The following is a 23,934-nucleotide window of genomic DNA, read 5'->3' on the forward strand; positions in this document are numbered from 1 at the left end:
TGTTCTTAGCTGTTCTCTGTATATCTGTGTCATTACACTGAGAGCAGTGAAAAAAATCCTTTTTCGTGAACACATCCTCAACTTATTCAGATTCTGATGTTTTACATAACTTGCATATGTTTTGCAGTTATTATTATGTGTGTGTTCTGTACTTCACTTGGCTGCAAGGCAAATTTTCTCTTGTGTACAATAAAGTTCAGTTGAAATTTGAAGTAGATAGCCAATAATAGACTGTGTGTGTGATTTATGGGACTCAATAGGCAGAAATGTAACATAATATTCACAGTTATGTTTTCATTAGTGTTTAATTAGGTGAAAATAAGAATAGTTGTGCTGTCGTTACGTTAGAATGAGCTCTTTATGTCTACAGTGGAGCGGGTCCTCCTCCATGTTGCACAGCCACTTCTGATGTTTGAATGCTATCATAGGAGGGTTATCTGATAATTGTTTTCACCCAAGCAAAAAATGAGGTAATTGCATTTGGGCATGAACCCAGTAGCATTTTACTCAAGCATTGAGCATTGGCAGCTGAGACTGCTGCTCAAAACAATGGTGCCCCCCTGACAAGCATTGTTAGATTGAGTAATAAAGCAGTTGGTGATGAGCCTGTAATGTATCCATCTAATCAAAGATCAGTAACCAGACCTAGACTATGCCAGCAGGGAAACTGGGGGCTTTTTAGCTCTTGGTGGTGATGTAATGGAGCTTAGAGAGAGAAGGAGAAACAGAGAAGGAGAGGGAAAGGGGGATGGTTGGATTGGTGCGGTTTGGATCTTGTTTCTGCACCGTTATGTTACACTCAGTAGAGCAGTAGATACCCAGGTAAGCACTGAATAAGATCTCTGTCCCTCCACCTCCCACGGCATGAATGATTAAGCACCCGACCCACAGTGCCCAGAGCCTGGGTCAGGATGATGTGGAGGAGCATATGTGCACACGGGCCTCCACGCAGCATCACCGACACTACTACTACTACAGCATAGTGCATGAATGAGCCACGAGACAAAGCAGGGGAGAGGACAGTAAATGTGTTTTTTTTATCAGTATTTCACAAGCTGGACTTTTGCCAACTAACTGTCAACCATCCAGTGTTTACAGGTTCACTGATTGTCTCCATGCAGGCAGACACAGGAGGACACGCTCTACTTGTCTAACTTCTCTGGAGGGAAGAGATTTTTTTCCCACGTTGGATCCTCAGTGAGATTCTGCATCTGACAGCCGATTAACACAACTTCAGAAATGCAGGTTTGAGTTTTATTGCAAGCTGCAAAAGAATATAATGTAATACTCCCCTTACACATGTATACTACGTAAATACTATCCTGTGGCTGCTGTCAGTTGCAAAGGTGGTACAGGAAGCTTGACAGATTAGTGTGTATGTTTGCTTGGTGAGTTTTTCAAAAGCATCTGAAGGCAAAGATGATCTTAGTCTCACTGCAGCGCTAAGATGACTGATCATAATGTCAGAAAAAACAGTTGGCAAAGAGTTAGATGAGAAAATCGATATCCCTGTTATATCCAGTTAAATATGGAAATATAGCCAGCAGCTGGTTAGCTTAGCTCAGCATAAAGACTGGAAACAGGGGGAAACAGCTAGCCTGGATTGGTTTGAGAGTAACAACATTTGCATACCAGCAGCCCTAACACTCATTAATTAACATGTTTTATCTCATTTGTTTAATCTGCACACAAGAGAGGGAAAAATTACAATTTGCCAGCTGTTGCTCTGTTTTCAGTCTTTGTGCTAAGCTAAGCTAACTGACTGCAGCTTCACATTTAATGGACAAATGTGAGATCCATTTTTCTGCCAGAAAGTGAATAAGGCTATTTCCCAAAATGTTGAACTGCTCGCTTTAAGATGCTTTTGGGCAACAGGTGTCTGGTCAGTGTAACCTGAGCTGAACCAAACGTGAAAACAGTGTCGCAGTGCCTTGTGAGGACCTTTCGATTTAAGATACGATACAACCATAAATTAATAAAATTTCCTGTTTCTTGGTAGATGAATTGCTGCGTCTTAGCAGCAGCTTCCCCCTCCCTCCCTCTCTAAAACTACCTTCGCTCCTCACACAGATGAGGTCACTCTGTCTCAGGCAACACTGACACTCTAGACCAAGACGAGGGACCATCTCTTAATTAAAATACAATTGCTTGTGCTCTGAAGTAGCAGGGCAATTCACCTGATCTGATGATGGCTTTGTGGACTCACGATATAATCATTCTTTCCCCTGCATCAGATTGGGCTGTTTAATTATAACTATAGAATTACAATCACTTGCTTTGTATTGTATAAAGCTAAAGATAACAAATGCATGAGGGGAAGTTTTTTATATATATATGGTGAGGGGCTTTCTTCAATTCAGACTTTCTTGTCATCCTGCACTCAGAACGCCCATCCAGTGTTAGGCCTTTGGAGCACAGTGTCTTTAGAAACACTTCTGCATGCTGCAGACAGCTTTCTTAAAAAGAAATACCTGCAGGACACCAAAGGAGACCTGAATAGAAAACAACAAACCTTTAGATTTTGTCAGCGCACTGAATGGAAGCCTAAGACATTAGCATTATTATCACCCCTGAATTCATTAATCCTCCTCTTGACAGGAGCTTATCTGTTCATGTTATTACTTGTAATACTGTATGGCAGATCCCTAAGTCACGCTGTCCCAGCATATTGTCTGTTTGTGCTGCCCTGAGAGAAGTTTGTTCCCATGAAGAAAGGGGGTGTCACAGATACCCCACACCAGCACCACTACCATCGCACTGCCAGATTGATTCTGACGTCCAAAAAAGGGTTCCTTCAATGATATTGTTCACCTGTCTCATTGGCTTAAAGTGGGTGGCTGGGAGGGGGGGGCAGCTATGGGAAGGGGGTCGGGTGAGGGTTATTGGTGGGGACACGGGGTGAAGGGTATTGTTGAGGAGAGGGGTGAGAGCATTGGGGGTGAGGGGCTGACAGGTGGAAAAAAACACTCTCATCTGACTAGCCTCCTCTATCCATCCATGGGGCCCCGTGTGAGCAAAGTAATGAAGTCCAAATTACAGCACAGGATTGCTAAGAACAAGCCTCTATTGTTCGCCCTCGGGGCACACTAAATGAGTGTCACAGCGAGCAGCGGGGCACAGACCGTTACTGCACTATTTAGTCTGTCCCGTTGTCTCAAGACGGCCCCGTTTCAGAGGTTCTCAGATCAGACAAATACTGCTCCCCTCCTCCCCGTCCTTCGCCTTCACCCTTCCTCTGTACAGCCAACCCCTCCCCAACTCCTCACCCCAAAATAGGCCAAATCTCCTCCATTGTGTTTCGACTGCCTAGTGTGAAATTCACTGTGACGTTAAATGTTTTCTAATGAATAATTACTGAATGGATATGCAGGGGGAATTTGTGTAATGGATTGTAGACTGCATTTTAAAGACGTCTTTTTTGTCTCTGCTCCGTGGTATTTACAGGACAAAAACACTTGGCCTTTCTCAGAAGAAATGAGGGCCATAGGCGGAGGACAGAGGCAGGGGAGGAGGGGGGACGGAGGGCTTTGTGTCAATTAGATCCAATGGATTATCTTTTTTAATGTTTTTACAGAGAGAGTTGAGAATCAAAGGACTTCTGCTTCCAAAGGAGAGAGAGAGAAAAATACAAAACCAACAAAAGCTGTGAAAACCTTTGGTCTAAGTGTTGGTACTGAGAATGCAAAACAGACTGGTGGAATTTTTCCCACTATGCCTCTTAAATGTGCCGCTGTTTTGGGCTCCCCGAGTCCATTTGCACAGTGTGTTGTGTTTGGTTGGTGCGTCAGCTCTAGTGAACTACGGGCCGGCAGCCAAGGTCCCTGTGTGCTGTGTAGCGATCATTAGCTTCTGTCTGTTCGTCTGCACAATCACAGAGCTTTGCTTCAAAGACACATGGGACCTCCAGACCTCTTATTTCAATAGAACTAACAGGGACCATGTTTGTGCTTTTTCTGGTGCTTTTTTCAGCTCTGTCCTCCCCCATGGAGCCATTTATTCAAACATTCATTCATCCAGCCGCATTTGTCAAAATACAGGCTGAGAATTTTGAAAGTCATTGTTATGCACGTAAAATGTGTTATTGTTGCTTTGGCAGTTCGCTTCCTCTAAAGTTTACAATTAATCGAACTGATAAAGACACTGATTGATAAAAACAAACTCAAATTTATGAAATATTGCCAAGTACTGAATATGAGATGTGTTTTAAAATAGAGGAATCTTCAGATTATGATGCTATATATCAAGAATTTGGACTCTTAGGTTGTGCATTTAGCAGCCTTATGGTTGATACAGCATGTTGCACAGGGTCAGCTGGACATGGAGGGCGCCCTGACGGCCAGGGACCGGGTTGGGATCCAGGATTTTGTCCTGCTGGATGAAACCACAGAGGTAGCCTTCCTCAGCAACCTCAAGAAACGCTTCAGCAATGACCTCATCTATGTGAGTCTGGGAAAGGACTTTTTAAACCCTGCTGTTAACAAATCCATGTTAACAATTAATTTGACCATCTAATCCACTCCTTTAGACCTACATTGGCACATTGCTTGTGTCTGTCAATCCATACAAAGAGCTGGACATCTACAATAAGAAACAGATGGAGCTCTACATGGGCATCAACTTCTTTGAGCTTCCACCACACATGTGAGTGCATAATCGGAATGAAAACTGAATATTTCTACAAACCCAAAAGCTCTTGATACTAACTAGAAGCAAGTCAAGTCTTCACCTATTAAAGATTATGATTGCTCTGCACCCCCACAGCTACGCCTTGGCAGACAACGCCTACCAAACCATGCTGACGGAGTTCAACAATCACTTCATCCTCATCTCTGGTGAGAGCGGAGCCGGGAAGACGGAGGCCTCCAAGAAGATTCTGCAGTATTACGCTGTCAGCTGTCCCAGCACCACTCTACTAAACACCGTCAGGGACAAAATGCTCATGTCCAACCCTGTCCTCGAGGTCTGGTGGTTATTCATGTTTTGTCACTGTAATGACATACCAAAAAGCAGGTCATGCTAACGTTAATGAGTCTGTGTAATGTGGCGTTTTCCCACAGGCTTTCGGCAATGCCAAAACACTGAAAAATGACAACTCAAGTCGGTTCGGGAAGTACATGGACATTCAGTTTGACAGCCAGGTGAGAATCAAGGGACAGATTTATCCAAAACATCCGAAAAATATATTAATAAATTATGAGTTCTCCTGTTTTAAAATCTCAGCATTAGTCTCCTTCAGACTGCACTGAGGTTCTTACAAATGTGAATAAAAACAGTAATTTAACCTCCTCAGCTGCAACCCATCACCCAAAAATTACATTCACAGTGTCTGTGTTAACTTGTGGGTTGAGGAAATATGTGAAATAAAAATTTAACAGTTTAATAAAATGTTTTGTTTAAATGTGCATTTTAATTGTAAAAATAATAATACAGAAGCCTTGAAAGGACAATAGCAGAATTTGTTCGCACAAAAACATGAATTCTAGATGAAGGAGTGAAAAATTAGCTAGATATTTGATCCTAAGAAGATTATCTAAATCCATCCATTGGACCATAGGCTTTGTTTTTTCTGCAAGTTGTAGAGCTGCTGTTTCAGGATCATGATTCTCGTAGGGGGATGCTGTCGGAGGCCATATTCTGAACTACCTGCTGGAGAAGTCGCGGGTCGTGCACCAGAATCACGGGGAGAGAAACTTCCACATCTTCTACCAGATAGTGGAGGGAGGAGAGGAGAACTTGCTGCACCAGCTGGGTCTGGAGAGAGACGTCCAGCATTACAACTATCTAACCCAAGTAACTCAGTGACCGTATTTTAATGAAATATTTTTATGAGACGGTGGGAAACTTTTACAACCTGAAGCTCTGTTTGCTGTTTCCGGCAGGGAGAATGTGCCATTGTGTCTTCCATTAATGACAGAAATGACTGGAAAACAGTCAAAAATGCTCTGCAAATCATCAACATTGATGAGATCAACACGAATGTAAGTTGGATGCTGCTGCTTACGCTCAGATTTCAGCCACACCGCCGCTAGTCTTGCATCGCCTCACACATTCTCATTCTGCGCAGCACTTGTTTGGGATCGTTGCGAGCGTTCTCCACTTGGGGAATGTTCAGTTTGACTCTGACAGTAAAGGCCATGCCCTCCTGAACAACAACGCAGAGCTGCGCTGGGTCTCAAATGTAAGAAAACAGAAATTAAAAGTCTTTATACATCCAGGATTGTTACAAAAAGCCAAAAACAATCTCACTTACTGCTATTTTCCCCTGCAGCTGCTAGGAGTTGATGCTCACGGTCTCCAAGAGGGACTGACCTACAGGAAGATTGAAGCCAGAAAAGATCAGGTGAACGCGTGTTGAGTTTATTTATGATGAGGTTGAGTTTCAATTTTCCATGTGATGTTTGACATTTTGTCTCCCTGCAAAGATCCTCAGCCCCTTCACAGTCGATCACGCCATCTATGCCAGAGATGCTCTGGCCAAAGCCATCTATGGGCAGACCTTCACCTGGCTGGTCAGCAGGATCAACCAGTCCATGGAGAACAAGGTGAGGAGGAGTGTGAGACAAATGACCAATCCCAGGCGCAAAACATTTACTGACTTTACACTTTCATCAGGACACTTCCAGGAAGACGGTAATAGGGCTTTTGGACATATATGGATTTGAGGTTTTTTATGTAAACAGGTAAGCAGGAATATTTCTTACATTGTGGCACTGCTTTATCATTAATTCTGTGATGATGTTTTTTTCTGGGCTTGACCTGTTTGTCCTGACCCGTCTCCTCAGTTTTGAGCAGTTCTGTATAAACTACTGCAATGAGAAGCTGCAGCAGCTGTTCATCCAGTTGACACTGAAGGCTGAGCAGGAAGAATATGAAGCAGAGGACATTGAGGTAATCTTGCAAACCCAAAATAAAAGCTTAATGAACCATTGACTGCCATAGGACATGTTTACATTAACTGGGCCATTCACGTTCTGCTTTGTAACTCTTCCTCAGTGGGAGCCGGTTCAGTTCTTCAACAACAAGATCATCTGTGACCTGGTGGAGGAGAAACACAGAGGAATCATATCGATACTGGTGTGTATTTATAGAACTATACCTGCATTTAATACAATGAGGCTGAAGTGAATCATGTAACACATGATTCACTTCATGGTAATCCTGCAGGATGAGGAGTGTCTGAGGCCAGGAGACGCCACAGATCTCACCTTCCTGGAGAGACTGGAAGAAAAGATGGGAAACCACCCTCACTTTGTCACGTGAGTAAAAAGCTGAACGCACACCTGCAGAACATTGCGTGAGGAGGGAGCTGCGTTGAAGCTCGCTTTGTTGAAAAGATGTTTAGTTGTACCTTTAAAAATGATTAAAGTTGCTAATTTCCCTATTGGACACTAATCACGTTTTCAGTTGCACATTTGGTAATTAACAATTTGTTTTAATTAAATACAACCTCCAGCTAAATGATATTATGTAATTCAGAGCCCCTCTTCAACACTGAAGTCCATTCATCACTGCTCTGCTGGCTGGTGTCTTGTGAGCGAGCCAATAGAGACAGAGGATTAGGATTGGTCACTCTCACTCTTCTTCCCTCTGTCTCTCTCCACCTCTTTGACTGCAGGCACAAACTGGCTGACAAAATGACACGTAAGACTCTGGAGAGGGGAGATTTCCGTCTCTTGCATTATGCCGGGGAGGTCACCTACTGTGTTGTGGGTAAAAGAAACCACAATGTCGGGCCCTGTTACTCAAACATCTGAACCTTCTTATTGTTATTATTCTCAACTGACTTTTTTTGGGCACATTTTAGGTTTCCTGGACAAAAACAATGACCTGTTATACAGAAACATAAAAGATGTAAGTCTGCAAATGATCATTTTATGTTATATAAATCAAGGATTGCATAATTTGTTTGTAGTGAATCATGTTCGCAGATCTTTTTCACAGCAGATACATTGATGATGACTTCCATGAATTAACAGTGTCACACCTGCTAAATTGGTTTGTTATGATCTATGTGTGTTATCCCACTTTCTCATAGCTGATTTCTCAGTCTAAAAATGCCATAGTCAGAGAGTGCTTCTCCACAGTGGATTCAGACAGCAGGCGCAGGCCAGAAACAGTGAGTACCCAACATGTTTAACCCTCCATAACTTTTAACTGTGTCACTAACAAAGCATGTTATGCAGTCATGTGAACCAAGAGCAGGATTATATGGATCACATAACAGAACCTAGCACTGATTATCCCCAAACAATCTACTATGCACACATAAATTTAAAACACATCATATTTTCAAAGAGAAAAAGTCTGCACAATGTAGAGATTAAAATGGGGGGGGGGGGCAAAGCGGTCCACATAGAGTGACCACGGAGACAAAGAGCAGTCATCTTTTCTCTGTCAGTGGCAGCCTGACTGTGTCATCATTAAGCCATATGTATCTGACAGATGAACTGTTGGGGATTATGACCCTCGTGTTGTGTCTGTAGGTGGCGACCCAGTTTAAGAGCAGCCTGCTGAAGCTGACAGAGATCCTCATGGCGAAGGAGGCCTGGTACATACGCTGTCTGAAGTCCAATGAGTCCAAGCAGCCAGGTACTTAAACTGATAGAAAGCACATGTAGCTATTTTGGGTACAGGTTGAGATCTGATCACCTCTCTTTCAAACACAGGTCAATTTGACGAAGCGCTGATCAGACACCAGGTGAAGTACCTGGGCCTGATGGAGCACCTCAGAGTCAGACGAGCTGGCTTTGCATACAGGCGCAAATATGAGGTCTTCTTAAAGAGGTATGAAGGACCGCACAGCCTGGACCTTGTGCTTGATTTTCAAATGAAAAACCTCAGTTTAAGTAGTTCCTCTCCAGTGCCGTAAAACATGCTGAGTGGGTTGTTTGCTGCATCTCACAGATATAAACCCCTGTGCCCAGCCACCTGGCCTCACTGGAGAGGAGTGCCTGCTGATGGAGTGGAAGTGCTGGTTCAACATCTGGGCTACTTGCCAAATGAGTACAAAATGGGACGGTGAGTGCAGTGCTTCCTAAATACAACACAGCAAACATTAAACCAGGAGTAACCACAAACACTTTCATTTCTCCCTTTTGTTAGCACTAAAATCTTCATCCGTCATCCGAGGACGCTTTACGCCACAGAGGATGCTTTTGAGAAATGTAAACATGAGCTGGGTGAGTGCCAATCAGCTGCTTATTGTTCATTTTCAGGCATTAGTAGTCGCACAGTCATTTAACATCCTGCTCTGAATTTGCAGCAACAAGGCTCCAGGCCAAATACAAAGGATACAGAGCAAAGGGTGAATTCAAAAAACAGAAAGAAGCTGGTAAACGTCACAACACATGATGCAGACACTGCTTTGTTATGTGCGTAAAGGCCAATTACACACAATCTATTATATTTTTCCGTCCTCAGCCACTAAAATTGAAACTTGTTGGAGAGGCGTGCAGGCTCGGAAGGAGAGAGAGAGGAGAGCCTGGGCTGTGAAAGTCATCAAGAAGTAAGAAAGAGGATGGAAGTGTCATTACACAGCTCTCCTCAGGGTGACTGCCACAGTCTCGCTGATACAATATTTAACAATCAATTTTAGATTCATCAAAGGCTACATGGAGAGAGGGCAAGCGAAAAGCACAGACAACTCCGAGTACCTGGCCTTTGTGAGACAAAGTTACCTGAACAGGCTGAAAGCCAATCTGCCAAAGAGCGTCTTGGACAAAACAACCTGGTTATCTCCACCTGTTGTGCTCACAGAGGTACAACGATTACTCAGCCTCATTATAAACCAGTTTAAACTCAAGTTAATATTTTATTTTAACTCTGCGCTTGTTTTTGTCTTGCCAGACGTCAGAGATTCTGCGTAAGCTTCATTACCGCCTCATGGTGCGCAAGTATGTGAGAGGAATCACACCCCAGAAAAAAGCACAGGTAACACACACATAAATACATCCCACACGCCTGTACCATCATACGTTCATTTGTTGTGATCGCCTTAACATTTTTCATCCCCTCAGCTTCAACTGAAGCTCATCACCAGCTCCATCTTCAAGGGCAAAAAGGACAGCTATCCCCAGAGTGTCGCTCAACCTTTTGTGGACACCAGAATCAGTTAAGTATCAAACACATTCACACAATTTCATTTTCCTTTGAACAATCACGTTTTACATCGTTTAATATCTGCAGGCGAACAGGACATAAACATGAGGGTCCTCCAGATGATCCGCAATGAGCATATTAAGGTAATAAAATGTCATTCAGAGGAAATACAGCAGCATCACATCAAGCACCGCTCACTGTGTTGTGTGCTGTGCGTCTGCAGTACAGCGTCCCAGTCATTAAATATGACAGGAATGGCTTCAAACCAAGGCCACGACAGCTCATCCTCACCCAGACAGCTGCCTACGTGATAGAGGAAGCCAAGATCAAAGAGAGGGTGCTGTACACCTCCCTCAAAGGTCAGCACAACGTGATACTGTAGAATTCACCTGCTGTAAGGGGTGTTTCCACACTGGGCTAACAGAGCATCTGTAATCTCCTCATTGCAGGTATTTCGGTCAGTAACTTGACTGATGGCATCATTGTATTCCACATGACATGTGAGGACCCTAAACAGAAGGTATGTGGATCTGTGATGTGGAGCAGATATTTGGGATTGTCAGAACTGCCTCTTTTTCAATATGGCACAGAGGAAGATGCAGAAGGATTATAAATGTATCTGATGTTCTGTTTCTAGTACAAATGAACAGAGAGACGGATCTTTCTGCAGTGTTCAAGTTTTATCCTAGTGAATATTACTGAAAGGAAGCTTACAAAAGAAAATGTTGAATCATGCATTCTTCAAAGATTTTCCAGGTAGAATTCAATGACATTTTGTAATTTAGGTTGTACATAATTTTGTGGTTTCAGGGGGACCTTGTGATGCGGTGCGACCACTTGTTTGAGTTTTTGACCAAACTCTCTGTCATCGCTAACAAACAGAATGCAATCAAAGTGGTTCAGGGCAGGTGAGTCTGTGTTTACAACCCAATTGAACAGGTTGGATTTGATATGTGCTTCGATCTAAAACACTATTGGACTGTTTGCATCAACTCTCAGCATCAAGATTGAAATCCAGGCAGGCAAAGAGAGCGCGGTGGACTTCAGCGCTGGACAGGAACCGATGGTGTACAAAGCCAAGAACGGACACCTCATGGTGGTGAGATGAGTGTTGTTATGATGAAGAGCGCGCTCACTGCTCTGCTCTAAAATGAATCAGCACACATGAATCAAGCTGTTTGTCACCGCAGGTCGCCACTCGGGCTAGGACACGGTAACACATGCAGGCCTGAGAAGGCACACAAGAGGCCCCTGCATATTTCATCAGGAGACCCCCAAGGGGAGATCAACATGTCTACAGGAAGCACACCTGAGCAGAAGCAGCAGCACTTAGAAACCCTGAGTTTGTTTTTTTTGTACAGCAACACACTTATCATCTACGAACAAATCAACAGATTTCACTTTTCCACCAAAAATATTCAAGGTAATAAGGTTAAAGTTTTATCACATTACTATTACATTTAGTAAAAGCTCACAGTGAACTATAACCCAAACATTTAAATCTACAGAACATTCAACATGACTCGAACTGCTTCAAAGAATGTGAAATTCAGATTTCTGAAAATGAAGCCATATCATAATTTTGTATGTTCACTGATGTTGGGGATATTAAAAACAGCACAAAAGAATGTTTGTAGAAATTTATTTGTGATAAAGTATGTATAAATATAAAACATACATATATGTTCACTTCTGTACAACAGACCTACAAGTACTGTGATTGTTAGACATATCTCAACTCAAACCTATTGTGTGCAAACAGGACATTCTCTGATGAATGTGGCGATGAAGGACAGGTCTAATTTCTCTCCCTGTTAAAAGCTTGTAGACAGGATTCCCTTCCTGCCAGAGGGACATCTCTGGTTACACCCATTCACTTCAACCTCAGCATCCATCATTCAATCACCCCAGTACATTTAACACCTCAGGTCACAGCTCAAGTTCCCTCCACTGAAAATAATGATCATTTAGTGGAGTGAAGGGAAAATGCATAAATGTTAGAACTACATGTGGCAGAAGCACTACAGTGAAATGTTGCATCCACCTGTGATATTTTAACTGTATCAAAAATTATTAAATTTTTAAAAAGGATTAATTGCTATTATCTGCAGGCTACAAAATAGCCTTGGTAACATCTAAGAGTAAAACAGTGCCACCATGTGGCCACATTGTGTACAACATCTGATTATTCCACTGACGACCTTACAGTGGACCCGTCAGAACCGTGGTAAGGAGAAGCAAAAATTATGTACATTGATTTTTAGCTGCTTGCATCATATAGTTTCTGTTCTCCTGAATTTAATGTGGGTAGGACCTCAAATAACAAGATTTATACCAACAATACTATATTCTTTTCCCCCCACACACTCAGGTAAAACTGTGGTCACCTGCAGTGTTGAATGCAAACCCCCATATCTATGGGCTTCTGCACGCGAGAAGAAAACAGTGCTAGAAGTTATCATGACCAACAAACGGAAAACAAAACACTACAGCCTGTCAGACCACACAAAAAAGACGACGAGTGGACACACAAACACGCACAAAATCACTTCACCACTACACACTGTTGTATGACAGTCATGTCATCGTAGTCTCCTGGAGAAAAAGCTGGTAAAAGAAGAGTACAAGTGAGACAGAGAGGCGCTGGGTGATGTAAGGCACAAGCGTGGTGCAAAGACTGTCCAGGGTCAGAGACACAGGCTGACGGGTCGGGGGAGAAAGGTCACTGGTGGTGGTGTGTGCGGTCATCGGGTCTCTTGATATGAATCCTACGAACTCGCTCAATTCGTTCTCGCTCCTCGTCCTCATCCAGGTGATGAGATCGTCCTGCAGCGCCCCCTGTGGCCTCCAGCAGGGCATTGTCTGGACCCCTCCCATCGTGGGACTCATACAGGAGGATGTTGAGGGTCTCTTCATAGATTCGAGCCTCTGGGAACTCCACCTAGGAGAGATATTTAAATGATTTGTTGTAGCTCTACACTCAGAAAGAGGCAAAGAACCCTTCAGAGAGGGCATGTTATACATATACATCTACCTTTGTCTGCTTCTTTTCTGTGGCATAAACAATGGAGGTGCAGCATACTTCAGCAATCTTACGGCCCTGGCCATAAAATGACCAACAACAGATCTCATCCCCGATCACATCTTTGATGAAGAGGACCCGACCGTTGAACCGCAACGACAGTTTGTCAAACAGCTCAATATTTTTCAGCATGTTGTCATCAGAATTGCTGGGGGGGAGGAAAAAGAGTTAGAGGACAAACATTTACTCAGACAACCTGTTACTTCTTCCCTTAATTAGACATGCTAACTCCTGATATGAGCTGAAGAGGACTCACCTGGTATATGAATATTTGTTGTTGCTTCTGTTATACAGCAGTTTGACAGTAGGCTGTAAGACAAAAAACGTTGTATTTTCAAAGAAAAGCATGGGCAATAAATTTCTCTTGAACACAATAAATTCAGAACAATATGACAATAAAACAACATAACCTACCTTATTTGACGTTGCAATAAGCTTCTGCTCTTCCTTAGATGATGTCATCAGAGGCACTTTACAAAGGGGTTCATAGGTTTCTTTGTTCTGGAGGGGAAAAGAAGAAATATTGTTTTTCCACTAAAAAAGTCCCACCTGTTAAACTACAAGATACAAGAGGACAGATGCCACCTGGTGGAACAGAGTAGCAGAGCAGGTGAAGGGCTACAAACAGTTCTGTGGAGCCAATTTAACAAAAAGTCTGACAATATGATGATTAAGTAAGTACTAATATATTGCCCTTCCTAAATGACCCTCTGTGGAGATGCTACCTGCAGGGCAGCTGTGCATTCATCAGCCAGGCCTTGGACAAGGTAATACTTGGCCTCAGCGAGTAGTTCCTCAGTTTCCCGTCGACTGTCTGGGAGGGGCACTGCGCCGTCTCTAAGGTAGTTAAGGATTGTTCCAAAATGTTTCCCACAGCGATCAATCAAGATCCAACCTATAGATATTAAATGGAGAAGCGTTGGTGACAGATCATGGCCAGTGCAGGGATGACATGAACCATGCATGTAAATTAAACATTTTCATCAACAGCTCACCTTCACTGTCTGTGAGGACCTCCATCCTGCCACTGAACATGGCCTTGAGCATTGTGTCCTGTTTGGTTAGTGTCTGCATTGTAGTGTAGTACAGCGCTCCACCCACATTTAACTTAACATACTTAGAGCTGGGGCTGGAGCCCTTAAAGGAAGTAGTCCGGGTTGTAGCTGCCGGCACTGCCGAGCTCACCACACTCTCTCCTGACATCTCTTCCTGGGAGAAAACAAGATAAAATATAAAGTGACACCTAGATCAGAGCTGGTACATCTTTGGATTAACTTGGTGTGGAGCATGAAGTCAGATTATTAACATTGCAGGTCGATGGCTCAGATGAAGAAGCAGTAGCAGGCTTTATTTAGTTAGTCAGATCAATACATTGTTGGTATTATAAAGAGACAAAAAAAAAAAAGATAGAATACCACCATTTTAATCCTTTAATCTGCTAAATAAAATACACATGGTGTCATAAAAGCTGATGCAGCTGTCTCGTTATAATATGATTTTTATGACAAAATGTTAAATAATTACACACATACCCAACGGCTAATATAAAACGTATGATCATGTAATCATAAATGTGTATTGGCAATGTCAGTGGAAAAATAAACAAATAAACAAAAACTGTCAACTTGAGATTTTTTTCTGGTTCAGGGTGACACGATGAAGCTATGACAAAAACTGAACAGGGCAGGGACCATTCAGACACCACTACTGACTTTTGCTATTCGGCTGTTTTCCTTTGTCGATGGGTTAATATCTAGCGTTACTACGCCTCTAAGAGTATCCACGGCCATTCACCTGCTTTATAAAAGTAAAACACCGAACCGCATGCCTCAATCCAGAGTCTAAGTTGATGTTTGGTAATAATTTGATTTTAACCAACACGGCTAATGAGTTAGCTGGCTAGGTAGCATTAACTAAAGTTACCTATCTTATAACAAATCTGACAAAATATACACGTATTTTTGCACTGAATATTGAACAACTTTCTCCAACTAACGTTAACAGCGTGTTTTTAATCAGTTTTTGATAAATCATAAGAATATTTACCATAGAACCCGCAGCAGACTTATTAATCGTAGCTTGCTAACGTCAGTCAGCTAACACCCACTTCCTTCCGGTCCAACAATGCGCAGATATAAAAATGACGTCACCTCCGAGTGCTCCGTTTAAAGGGACAGATGACATTATTTTGTTTAACGTTACAGAGTGTTACATAGTTTTCAAGATGTGGTCAAAGGAGACATAAGTAACTATGCAGCACCCCACCTCAGCCCCTTTCTTTCCGACCGCTCTAAATTCACATATTCAAGAAAATAGCTTTAATTACATTAGCCTTAGCATGTACATTTCCGCTGTTGAAGGAGTAACAGTGATAACAGTCCCCACACTACCCACCCAACGGACGGGACGAAAGCTACATCCACCACAAGAAATAAAGTTGCTGTTGTTCCAACGCGAACAAAGATACTTTGGCATATGCCAGACCTTCTACCGATGAATACTTTCATATAATGATTTTTACATGTAGACAAACACTACCCGGAATCATTTAATGCGACACAGTCGGGGATTAATGGCTGCAGTCAATGTACGGATCTCCTCTCATTGTTTACATTTGGAAACGGTATGTTCCTTGTGTGTTCTGAGACTGTCATTGATACAGTATCAAGCCTAATCCCGCAATAATGATGAGTATCGCCAAATTAATGTGAACAGATTCTCCCTGAGACAGTACCGAGCCGGCAAGCGGCGAACTAGCCCTGTGTGCTAACTATCCCAGCTCCATCTTTACTGTATCGCCTGCTCCTCCAGAGATGGCAAGTTAGTTTTCATCTTTCGCTTGGATTTCCTCTCGCTTGGATCTCAAGGACAACCAAATGACTGTGGGGGTATAGCGCCAGGAAAGGCTAAAGGCCAGACATCATCTTCATTTGAGGAATATCGCAGGTAAATTCACTAATATGCTAACTCAAAACAGTGTGTTGATGTGCAGTTGTTAGGATGCAGTGTGTATTTCAAAAGCGCATATATTTGCTCTGAAGCCACTGTGCGGATGATCAGCGTATAGTTGTGTAATGCAGCGGGTTGAATTCTTCTTTTCCAGGGTGCACAATGTTTAGTGTACCTCAAACCTCCAAGTCCCAGTTCCTGGACAAAGCCAGGCAGGCCAGGGAGGAAAGGAGAGGACAGAAGGACAAGGAGAAAGCAGCAACCCACATCCAAGCCCTGGTCAGGAGATTCCTCTGCCGCTGCAGACTCCAGAAGCAAATAAGGTAGTTTCCAATTTGATGTAATGTAGATTTACTGTGTTATTTAAAGAGCTTTAGTTCATCATGTTAATCATGAATCTCATGAGAGGAGGAACAAAATTTTGGTGGAAATTAAACTATTCATGCAATTTCCTGAATACTTTATTTTGCATCTCACCAGGAAAGAGGTTGATGACTATTTTCAAGCTTCAGAAACTGGGACAACAAAAAGAAATGCACTGTCTATTTTCAAAATTGCTCGGAAATTACTTTTCATATATCGCCAAGAAGATAAGATGGTGAGTACGCGAGCAGTACAAGTCAATTGACTTTCTTAACAGTGTCGGTTCTTTTCCTTGTCAGTTGTTTCCTTTGTGGAGACCTTTCAGAGGCTGTTGTAGGAAGCAGACAGTCTTTGGCTGTGTGACTCACATGACTGTATTTTTGCACATCACAGAGGTTCGAGAAGCTCTGTCGTGCTATCCTTGCCAGCATGGAGGTTGAAAATGAACCTAAAGTGAGTGTGCATACGTTTATATGCTCCACATACTGAACATTTTAGAATGAGGTTGTTGTTTTAGTGACTGTTCTCACGTTTGGCCCCCAGGTCTGGTATGTTTCCTTGGCTCTCTCCAAAGATCTTACCATTCCCTGGCTCAAACAGATAAAAGATGTGCTGTGGACCTGCTGCCAGCGGCTGAAAAGCTTGAAGGTTAGTCTGGATTTGAAGCTGGAAATTTTTTTTAATGTTCATTTTGTGACTTTAATTGTACATGTCACTGTCTTGTTTTGCGCTTTGCAGCCTGACATACTTCAGGACAATAAACTGGTGACGCTGTACCTCACCATGCTGGTGACCTTCACGGACACTTCGACCTGGCGGATCGTCAGAGGGAAGGGTAGGTCTCCAGTCAAGCTGAGGTTGTTATCATGAGCATATCTTTTGCGAGTGCAGGACTGTCTGCAAAGACAGGACATAATATTTCCCTTGCATTATTTAGGAGAAGCTCTCAGACCCGCTTTGATGAGGATTTGTGAAAATATCATGGGCCATCTCAATCAAAAGGGATTCTATTCAATGCTGCAGGTTCAGTATTACAGCTCACACTTTTCCAGTGTTATCAAGAGATTCAATGAAGTCGTGTGACACCTATCATCTGTCATTTTAATAAAAATGCTCACTGTATGTCATCTTAACTTTTCTGGTTTAGATCTTGCTGACCAATGGCTTGGCTCGCTCTAAACCGTCTCTCTCCAAAGGCACTTTGACAGCTATCTTCACTTTGTCCTTAAGGTGAGTAATTTGATAAATGAAATGATTATAATCTAAAATGTTTTATATATGGAGTGGAGGAAACATGTTATATGCGATCCTGTTATATCCACTCCTTTTTATGGTTTTATTTGCAGGCTGTCCTTTTAACTAAATCTAATATTTTTCAGGCCAGTCATTGCTGCTCACTTCTCCGATAACCTGCTAAGATCATTCCTCATTCACATCATGTCAGTTCCAGCTGTCGTTTCCCACCTCAACGTGCTCACTCCAGAGGTAAGAGCCTCATCATTATCACGTATTGTTGTTGCATAGTTGCAGTGTAGTGTAGTGTGTAGTGATTTGAACTCGGTTTTGATTTCTGCTCTCTCTCTACAGTGCATGGCGTCCATCCAGACACACGACCTGCTGCGGAAATTCATTCTGTTTCTCAGCCGGGAAGAACAGTGTTTGGACATCTGTGTGTGTCTCGAGGGGAGCCACACACTCTGCTTACTTGGTACACTTTTTTGGATGATGCAGACTTTCACTTTCATCAATGCGATCTTGGATGAGAGAATCACGTGTCCCGTTGATTTTACAGTTGTGACTGCATCTTTCTCATGTTCAACAGGCAACCTGATTCACCTGGGCTACCTTAATGAGAAAGTCCTTGAGGAGGAGGCCAACCATTTTGTTAAGGACCTGACCGACATGCTGTCCTACTGTCAGAGATATGTATCCCAAAAGAAGTCCAACCTTACCCACTGGCACCCTGTCCTGGGCTGGTTCTCCCAAACTGTAGACTACGGGTCAGTGAAACACTTTAGACTTTAGAAATACTCATCGACTTCATATTCACCAGAAAATTGCATGGAAACGGGTTCCCAGAAGGTCCAAAATATCCAAAATAGAGGAAAGGTTTGAGGCCCTTTCCACATGAAAGGAAACATTTAAATTTCTTTGATAGCACAAAAATCAATAGTGCCTTTAAGACAAAGAGCACACAGATGGTTTGATAGACTTACTCAGGCTGCCTGTTTGTTGTTTGCCATTAAAGTTTAATTATATTTGATTTCTTCATATCAGATGTGTGTACTTGACTCTGTCTCTTGTGCCTCCTCTGTCTCTTGTACTCTGCAGTCTCAATGAGTCAATGCCACTGGTCACTAAACAGCTTCAGTACCTGTGGGGTGTTTCTGTCATCCGGACGCTCTTCAGCGACGTCCTCTCTAAAAAGCTGGAGAGTCAGGAGCCCACTCCCCCACCCCCACAGCCCAGCACATCACAAAACAATCTACCCGTTAAAAGTGAGTCATAACCCGAAACTGTTCTGATGTTTTAAAATAAGTGCAATCTGTTTGAAAAACCGGTTTGGAGGTTCTTGAACGTCCTTTACGTCCCTGTCGTGTCTGTGCGTTGACAGACCTCTTCAAGCGAGCGTTTCAGAAGTCGGCCTCTGTGCGGAACATCCTGAAACCAGTCGGAGGGAAGCGAGTCGACTCAGCTGAGGTGCAGAAGGTGTGCAGCATCTGTGTGCTCTACCAGACTGCTCTGTCTACACTAACGCAAATACGTCTCCAGATACTCACTGGTGAGTACTAGAATCTCACTTTTTTTAATAATATGCAAACATAAGGTATTATATCACTGCATATTCTGTTTTCTGCAGGTCTGACACATCTTGATGACCTTTTGCCAAAACTCTGGGCCTTCATCTGTGAGCTGGGTCCTCAGGGAGGCCTCAAACTCTTCATGGAGTGTCTGAACAATGACACTGAAGAGTCCAAGCAGCTCCTGGCTATGCTCATGCTCTTCTGCGACTGCTCGCGGCACCTCATCACGTAATTTCACAGATTTTTTTTACTGTGTTGTGCATCAGACGCCCCATGTGGCTGCGACATTTTATGACTCACTGTTCCCGTGTTACAGAATTCTGGATGACATTGAAGTCTACGAAGAACAAACCTCTTTCAAGATAGAGGAACTCATCACGATCTCCTCGTTTCTCAACACATTTGTGTACAAGATGATATGGGATGGCATCTTAGGTGAGTGTGTGGCCTCATAGAGTCCTTGGAGTAATGATGATGGTGATGATACCTAATTGAAATGGTCTGATTTGCCTTGTGGGTTGTTTTTAACAGAAAATGCTAAGGGGGAGAAACTGGAGTTGTTCCACAGCGTTCATGGCTGGTTAATGGTGCTTTACGAGCGGGACTGCAGGCGACGATTCAGCCCTGATGACCACTGGCTGCGCAAGTAAATACGAGCACTGAATAGCTGTTGCTGTCCTAAAGACACTGACCCTCTGTTTCTGGATCGACTGTAACATCTTTGTGTTGCATTCAGGGACCTGAAGCCCAGTCTATTGTTCCAAGAGCTGGAGAAAGGCAAGAAAAGAGCCCAGCTATTATTGCAGTACATCCCACATGTCATTCCACATAAAAACGTGAGTAAACGGGATCCTTTCATTTCATCCCTTTTCATTTTCAGTTGTGTAATCACTCTCGCTCTCATTTCAGAGGGTGCTGCTGTTCAGGAACATCGTCACCAAGGAAAAAGAAAATTTAGGATTGGTAGAGACGAGCTCTGCTTCGCCGCACGTCACCCATATTACCATCCGTCGCTCACGGATGTTAGAGGTATGGAGCGAACAGACCAGATGGATTCGTGCCATACTGCTTCATGTCAGCTGTTCCATAATAGCAGTTATTTTCCCCTGTCCTAAGGATGGATATGACCAGCTCCGCAGACTACCAGCGAATTCTATAAAAGGCGTCATTCGTGTGAAGTTCGTCAATGATCTGGGCGTGGACGAGGCTGGCATTGATCAGGATGGCGTGTTCAAAGAGTTTCTCGAGGAAATCATTAAGAAAGTGTTCAATCCTGCTCTCAACCTGTTCAAGGCAAGTCAGGCAGATGGAAAGCTGTTTTTAAACGTCCACTCTTGTGATGCCAACATTGATTTGACTGTTTTGTATGTTTGATATCTATTTTCCATAGACTACAAGTGGAAATGAAAGGCTGTATCCTTCACCTACATCATACATCCACGAGAACCATTTGCAGCTATTTGAGTTTGTGGGGAAGATGCTCGGGAAAGCTGTGTATGAGGTACGTTTGTGCTTTCAGGGGAAATGTCCTCATTTGTCGCTCCCTGCTCTGAACACCAGTGTTTTCAGTCATCTTCTGTGAATGTGTAACTGTAACTTCTTTATTCTCAGGGCATTGTTGTGGACGTCCCTTTCGCCTCCTTCTTCCTCAGTCAAGTCTTGGGTCACCACCACAGCACTTTCTACAGCTCCATCGATGAGCTGCCATCGCTGGACTCTGAGTTTTACAAGAATCTCACTTCCATCAAGGTCAGCTAGAATTCCACTCAAACAGTTTTCTCACTTATATGCTGCATTTTCATCTCTATCTCACACCTTCCATTTTATTTGTTTTTTGGGTTTTTTCAGCGCTATGATGGAGATGTAGGGGATCTAGGACTGACGTTATCCTATGATGAAGATGTCATGGGGCAGGTAATAGTGGGAAATGTGGTTAAATAGAAGTTGAATACATGAAATTCACAAGTTAAAAGCTCCTTTGTATGTTCTTTTACAGCTTGTCTGCCACGAGTTGATACCTGGGGGGAAAACTATGCCAGTCACCAATGAAAACAAGTATGTAAATTCATATCACATTAAAAATATAATGGGGCACTGGCCCATTTGAGGTGTAATAGGTTCTCCCTTTGCTGATTGTTGTGTGCCATTTCCTGCAGGATCAGCTACATCCACCTCATGGCTCACTTCCGGATGCACACGCAGATTAAGGAGCAAACGGCAGCTTTCATTCGGGGCTTCCGCAGCATCATTAACCCGGAGTGGCTGCACATGTTTTCCACGCCTGAGGTCCAGCGTCTCGTCTCGGGAGACAATGCTGAGATCGATCTGGATGACCTCAAGTGCGTGACATTTCAGACGTCTTCAATGAGGACTAAATGTCTTTTTTGTGCCTCCACAACAGTTGGAGGTTTCCTCAGTAAATGTGTCCAGACATTCTCCTTCATCTGTGCTTCCTGTGCGCAGAGACGCTCATCCTTGTCCTCTTCCTCTTTCTCAGGAAACACACCGTTTACTATGGCGGCTTTCACAGCAGCCATCGAGTCATCATCTGGCTGTGGGACATCCTGTCCAGTGACTTCAACGCTGAAGAGAGGGCCATGTTCCTTAAAGTAAGTTGCCTCTTTGTAAGTGTCACAGTCAACAGCTTTTCATTTCTGCCGCCAGGTGATTCATCGTTTCTTGTGTTTGAAATGTGTTTTTACAGTTTGTTACCAGCTGCTCAAGGCCACCACTTCTAGGTTTCGCCTACCTCAAACCACCTTTCTCCATCCGTTGTGTGGAAGTTTCAGATGATCAGGTGAGAATAAAAAAGGAGGAAAATCAGGCTGCCTGCAAGCTATGGTTGTATTTCTAGCTTGCATGTGTTCATACGTCTGTGCTAACAGTGCTTCCTGTGTGTAGGACACTGGAGACACACTTGGCAGTGTTCTTAGGGGCTTTTTCACTATCCGCAAGAAGGAGCCAGGTGGTCGACTTCCCACTTCATCAACATGCTTCAACCTGCTCAAGTTACCCAACTACAGCAAGAAGAGCATCCTACGCGACAAGCTGCGCTACGCTATCAGTATGAACACAGGCTTTGAGCTCTCTTAACTCAGCTGCATCAGGACAATCTTCACAGGAGGGTCGCGTTAAGTGGCCTGAATGAAGCACAAGGCTCGGCTTACCTGGACTGGAGCCTGTCACATCAAAGGGGCATCACCTAAACAAAAGGGGAATGATGGAGGACCTACAAACACTCCTTTTGTCTTTTTTTAAAACTGGATGAGCTCTGCTCTACTTCAGCCCACTCCCTCACATCAAAGGGGATGCTGTTTCTGCAGCACAATCCAATTTTTTTGCATCTTCCTTTTGCCACTCCCAAAATTCAATACGTTGTGTATTTAACTTGATGGAATACGGATATACAGTGGCTAGATCGGTTTCTCAGGCTTAACAGAATCATTCTCGGATTTAACACTCCAATTTTAAGCGAACTGGAAAGCAATATAGATGCAATGCAAGCCATTAGACACGTGGTCGACTCGCTCGAGTGAAACCAAGCAATGCATTGTTAATATACTTACAAGCTCCGGCTCCATTATCCGAGCGACTTTTAGCCAATATTGGATGAGTCTTAAAATGTTTTGCTGAACATAATGCGTCTTTTATAAATGGAAGACAAATCAATGTCTTGTGTTCAACCTCCATGAAGGAGGAGTGACTCACAACAGTGATCCTGTGTACATTACATTATGTCCCATTTGGAGGAAAATCATTTTGACCTCGCTCCATTCCTCCCCACTAAAAGACGCTGCAGTCGCCCGAGAGAGACGTCGGCCCTCTGGTTTTCATGTTCTCGCTACATCTGGAAATCTAACGCCTGCCTCAGTCCTGGCGAAGCAGCAGAATTTCTTGACAAAGAATCTGATCCCGCTGTTGTTTGATTCAGAAAAGATGTCCTTTGCGGTAGCATTTTGACTTTTGAGTAAACATAAACTGGAAATGTTTTGTCACTTATTTGTATCTGTCCGGGAAAGCAGACACAGCTGTTCATTGTCACACATCTGTGCTTGAACTCTACTCCAAAAAAAAAAAAAAAAATAGAAAAGAAGAGCAAAGTTAATGATGTTAGCCTTTGAACTCAATACTAGTAAAACTGAAGATTTCTCACTACGCCCTTGAATAACGCTGAGTGCCTCATAACGCCATCCCCCTCCCAGCTCTCACATGTCAGACTGTAACCAATAACCACGTATATCGGAAACAAGCCATAGAAATGAGGGCTGTGTACCTGGACTTATTCTCTGCTCTGACTAACAACCCGACCACTCAACTACCACTACAACAACAACAACAACAACAACAGCAGCAGCAGCAGCAGCAGCCGATGAGGGTTTTACTGCGATGCCCTCTGATCTCTGTGGACTTCTTAAGCCATGCGGAAAAGAATTTGAGGTCCAGAAACCTCTCAACATGATGTCATGGACTAGTTCGTCAACCAAATGTGACTGCTTGATTTGATGTTCCCGTGGACGGAAAGGCTGCACAGCTCTGTGCTGTTGGGAGAACAGACATGTGGGTGAATGTTACCTTATAAGCCTAATTACTACTTTACACAGGGTTCAGCAACGACATGAAGCTGAGGAAGGGACGTTT

The 23,934-nt window shown here is 43.2% G+C and overlaps 3 protein-coding genes across 4 annotated transcripts; 2 read left to right on the top strand and 1 right to left on the bottom strand.

Annotated features, from left to right (window-relative positions):
- Positions 1–1,128: 1,128 nt before the first annotated feature.
- Positions 1,129–11,490, top strand: myo1ha (myosin IHa). The gene is made up of 32 exons (XM_070964335.1): positions 1,129–1,245; positions 4,306–4,440; positions 4,526–4,641; positions 4,762–4,960; positions 5,058–5,138; positions 5,611–5,790; positions 5,880–5,978; positions 6,065–6,178; positions 6,269–6,340; positions 6,423–6,542; positions 6,613–6,680; positions 6,783–6,888; positions 6,994–7,074; positions 7,165–7,256; positions 7,616–7,710; positions 7,805–7,851; positions 8,036–8,116; positions 8,484–8,589; positions 8,667–8,784; positions 8,905–9,018; positions 9,103–9,179; positions 9,263–9,331; positions 9,421–9,505; positions 9,596–9,758; positions 9,847–9,930; positions 10,017–10,110; positions 10,186–10,241; positions 10,322–10,457; positions 10,548–10,618; positions 10,909–11,006; positions 11,098–11,197; positions 11,289–11,490. The coding sequence occupies exons 1-32, from the start codon at positions 1,240–1,242 to the stop codon at positions 11,313–11,315; spliced, it is 3,090 nt and encodes a 1,029-aa protein (XP_070820436.1). The 5' UTR covers positions 1,129–1,239; the 3' UTR covers positions 11,316–11,490.
- A 236-nt stretch (positions 11,491–11,726) lies between these two features.
- Positions 11,727–15,308, bottom strand: kctd10 (potassium channel tetramerization domain containing 10). 2 transcript variants are annotated; one of them, XM_070964336.1, is made up of 7 exons: positions 15,227–15,308; positions 14,176–14,389; positions 13,906–14,075; positions 13,595–13,681; positions 13,437–13,489; positions 13,133–13,328; positions 11,727–13,039 (listed from the first exon to the last, which is right to left on the bottom strand). In XM_070964336.1, exons 1-7 carry the CDS (start codon positions 15,227–15,229, stop codon positions 12,821–12,823), a joined length of 942 nt encoding a protein of 313 aa, XP_070820437.1. In that variant the 5' UTR covers positions 15,230–15,308; the 3' UTR covers positions 11,727–12,820. The 2 variants fall into 2 exon arrangements, with proteins under 2 accessions (XP_070820437.1, XP_070820438.1); XM_070964337.1 differs by having other exon boundaries at positions 14,176–14,385; positions 15,227–15,290.
- A 248-nt stretch (positions 15,309–15,556) lies between these two features.
- ube3b (ubiquitin protein ligase E3B) lies at positions 15,557–23,362 on the top strand. Its single transcript, XM_070964077.1, has 27 exons — positions 15,557–16,126; positions 16,284–16,452; positions 16,610–16,727; positions 16,886–16,945; positions 17,036–17,140; positions 17,231–17,327; positions 17,430–17,515; positions 17,640–17,722; positions 17,872–17,977; positions 18,080–18,200; positions 18,315–18,492; positions 18,824–18,990; positions 19,107–19,274; positions 19,353–19,524; positions 19,613–19,731; positions 19,828–19,942; positions 20,033–20,132; positions 20,206–20,325; positions 20,413–20,589; positions 20,687–20,797; positions 20,908–21,045; positions 21,145–21,210; positions 21,293–21,351; positions 21,453–21,635; positions 21,794–21,905; positions 22,001–22,093; positions 22,198–23,362. Exons 2-27 carry the CDS (start codon positions 16,292–16,294, stop codon positions 22,387–22,389), a joined length of 3,207 nt encoding a protein of 1,068 aa, XP_070820178.1. The 5' UTR covers positions 15,557–16,126; positions 16,284–16,291; the 3' UTR covers positions 22,390–23,362.
- Positions 23,363–23,934: the final 572 nt, after the last annotated feature.

Source organism: Chaetodon trifascialis, chromosome 6 (assembly GCF_039877785.1).
Source record: "Chaetodon trifascialis isolate fChaTrf1 chromosome 6, fChaTrf1.hap1, whole genome shotgun sequence".
Taxonomy (NCBI): Eukaryota; Metazoa; Chordata; class Actinopteri; order Chaetodontiformes; family Chaetodontidae; genus Chaetodon; species Chaetodon trifascialis.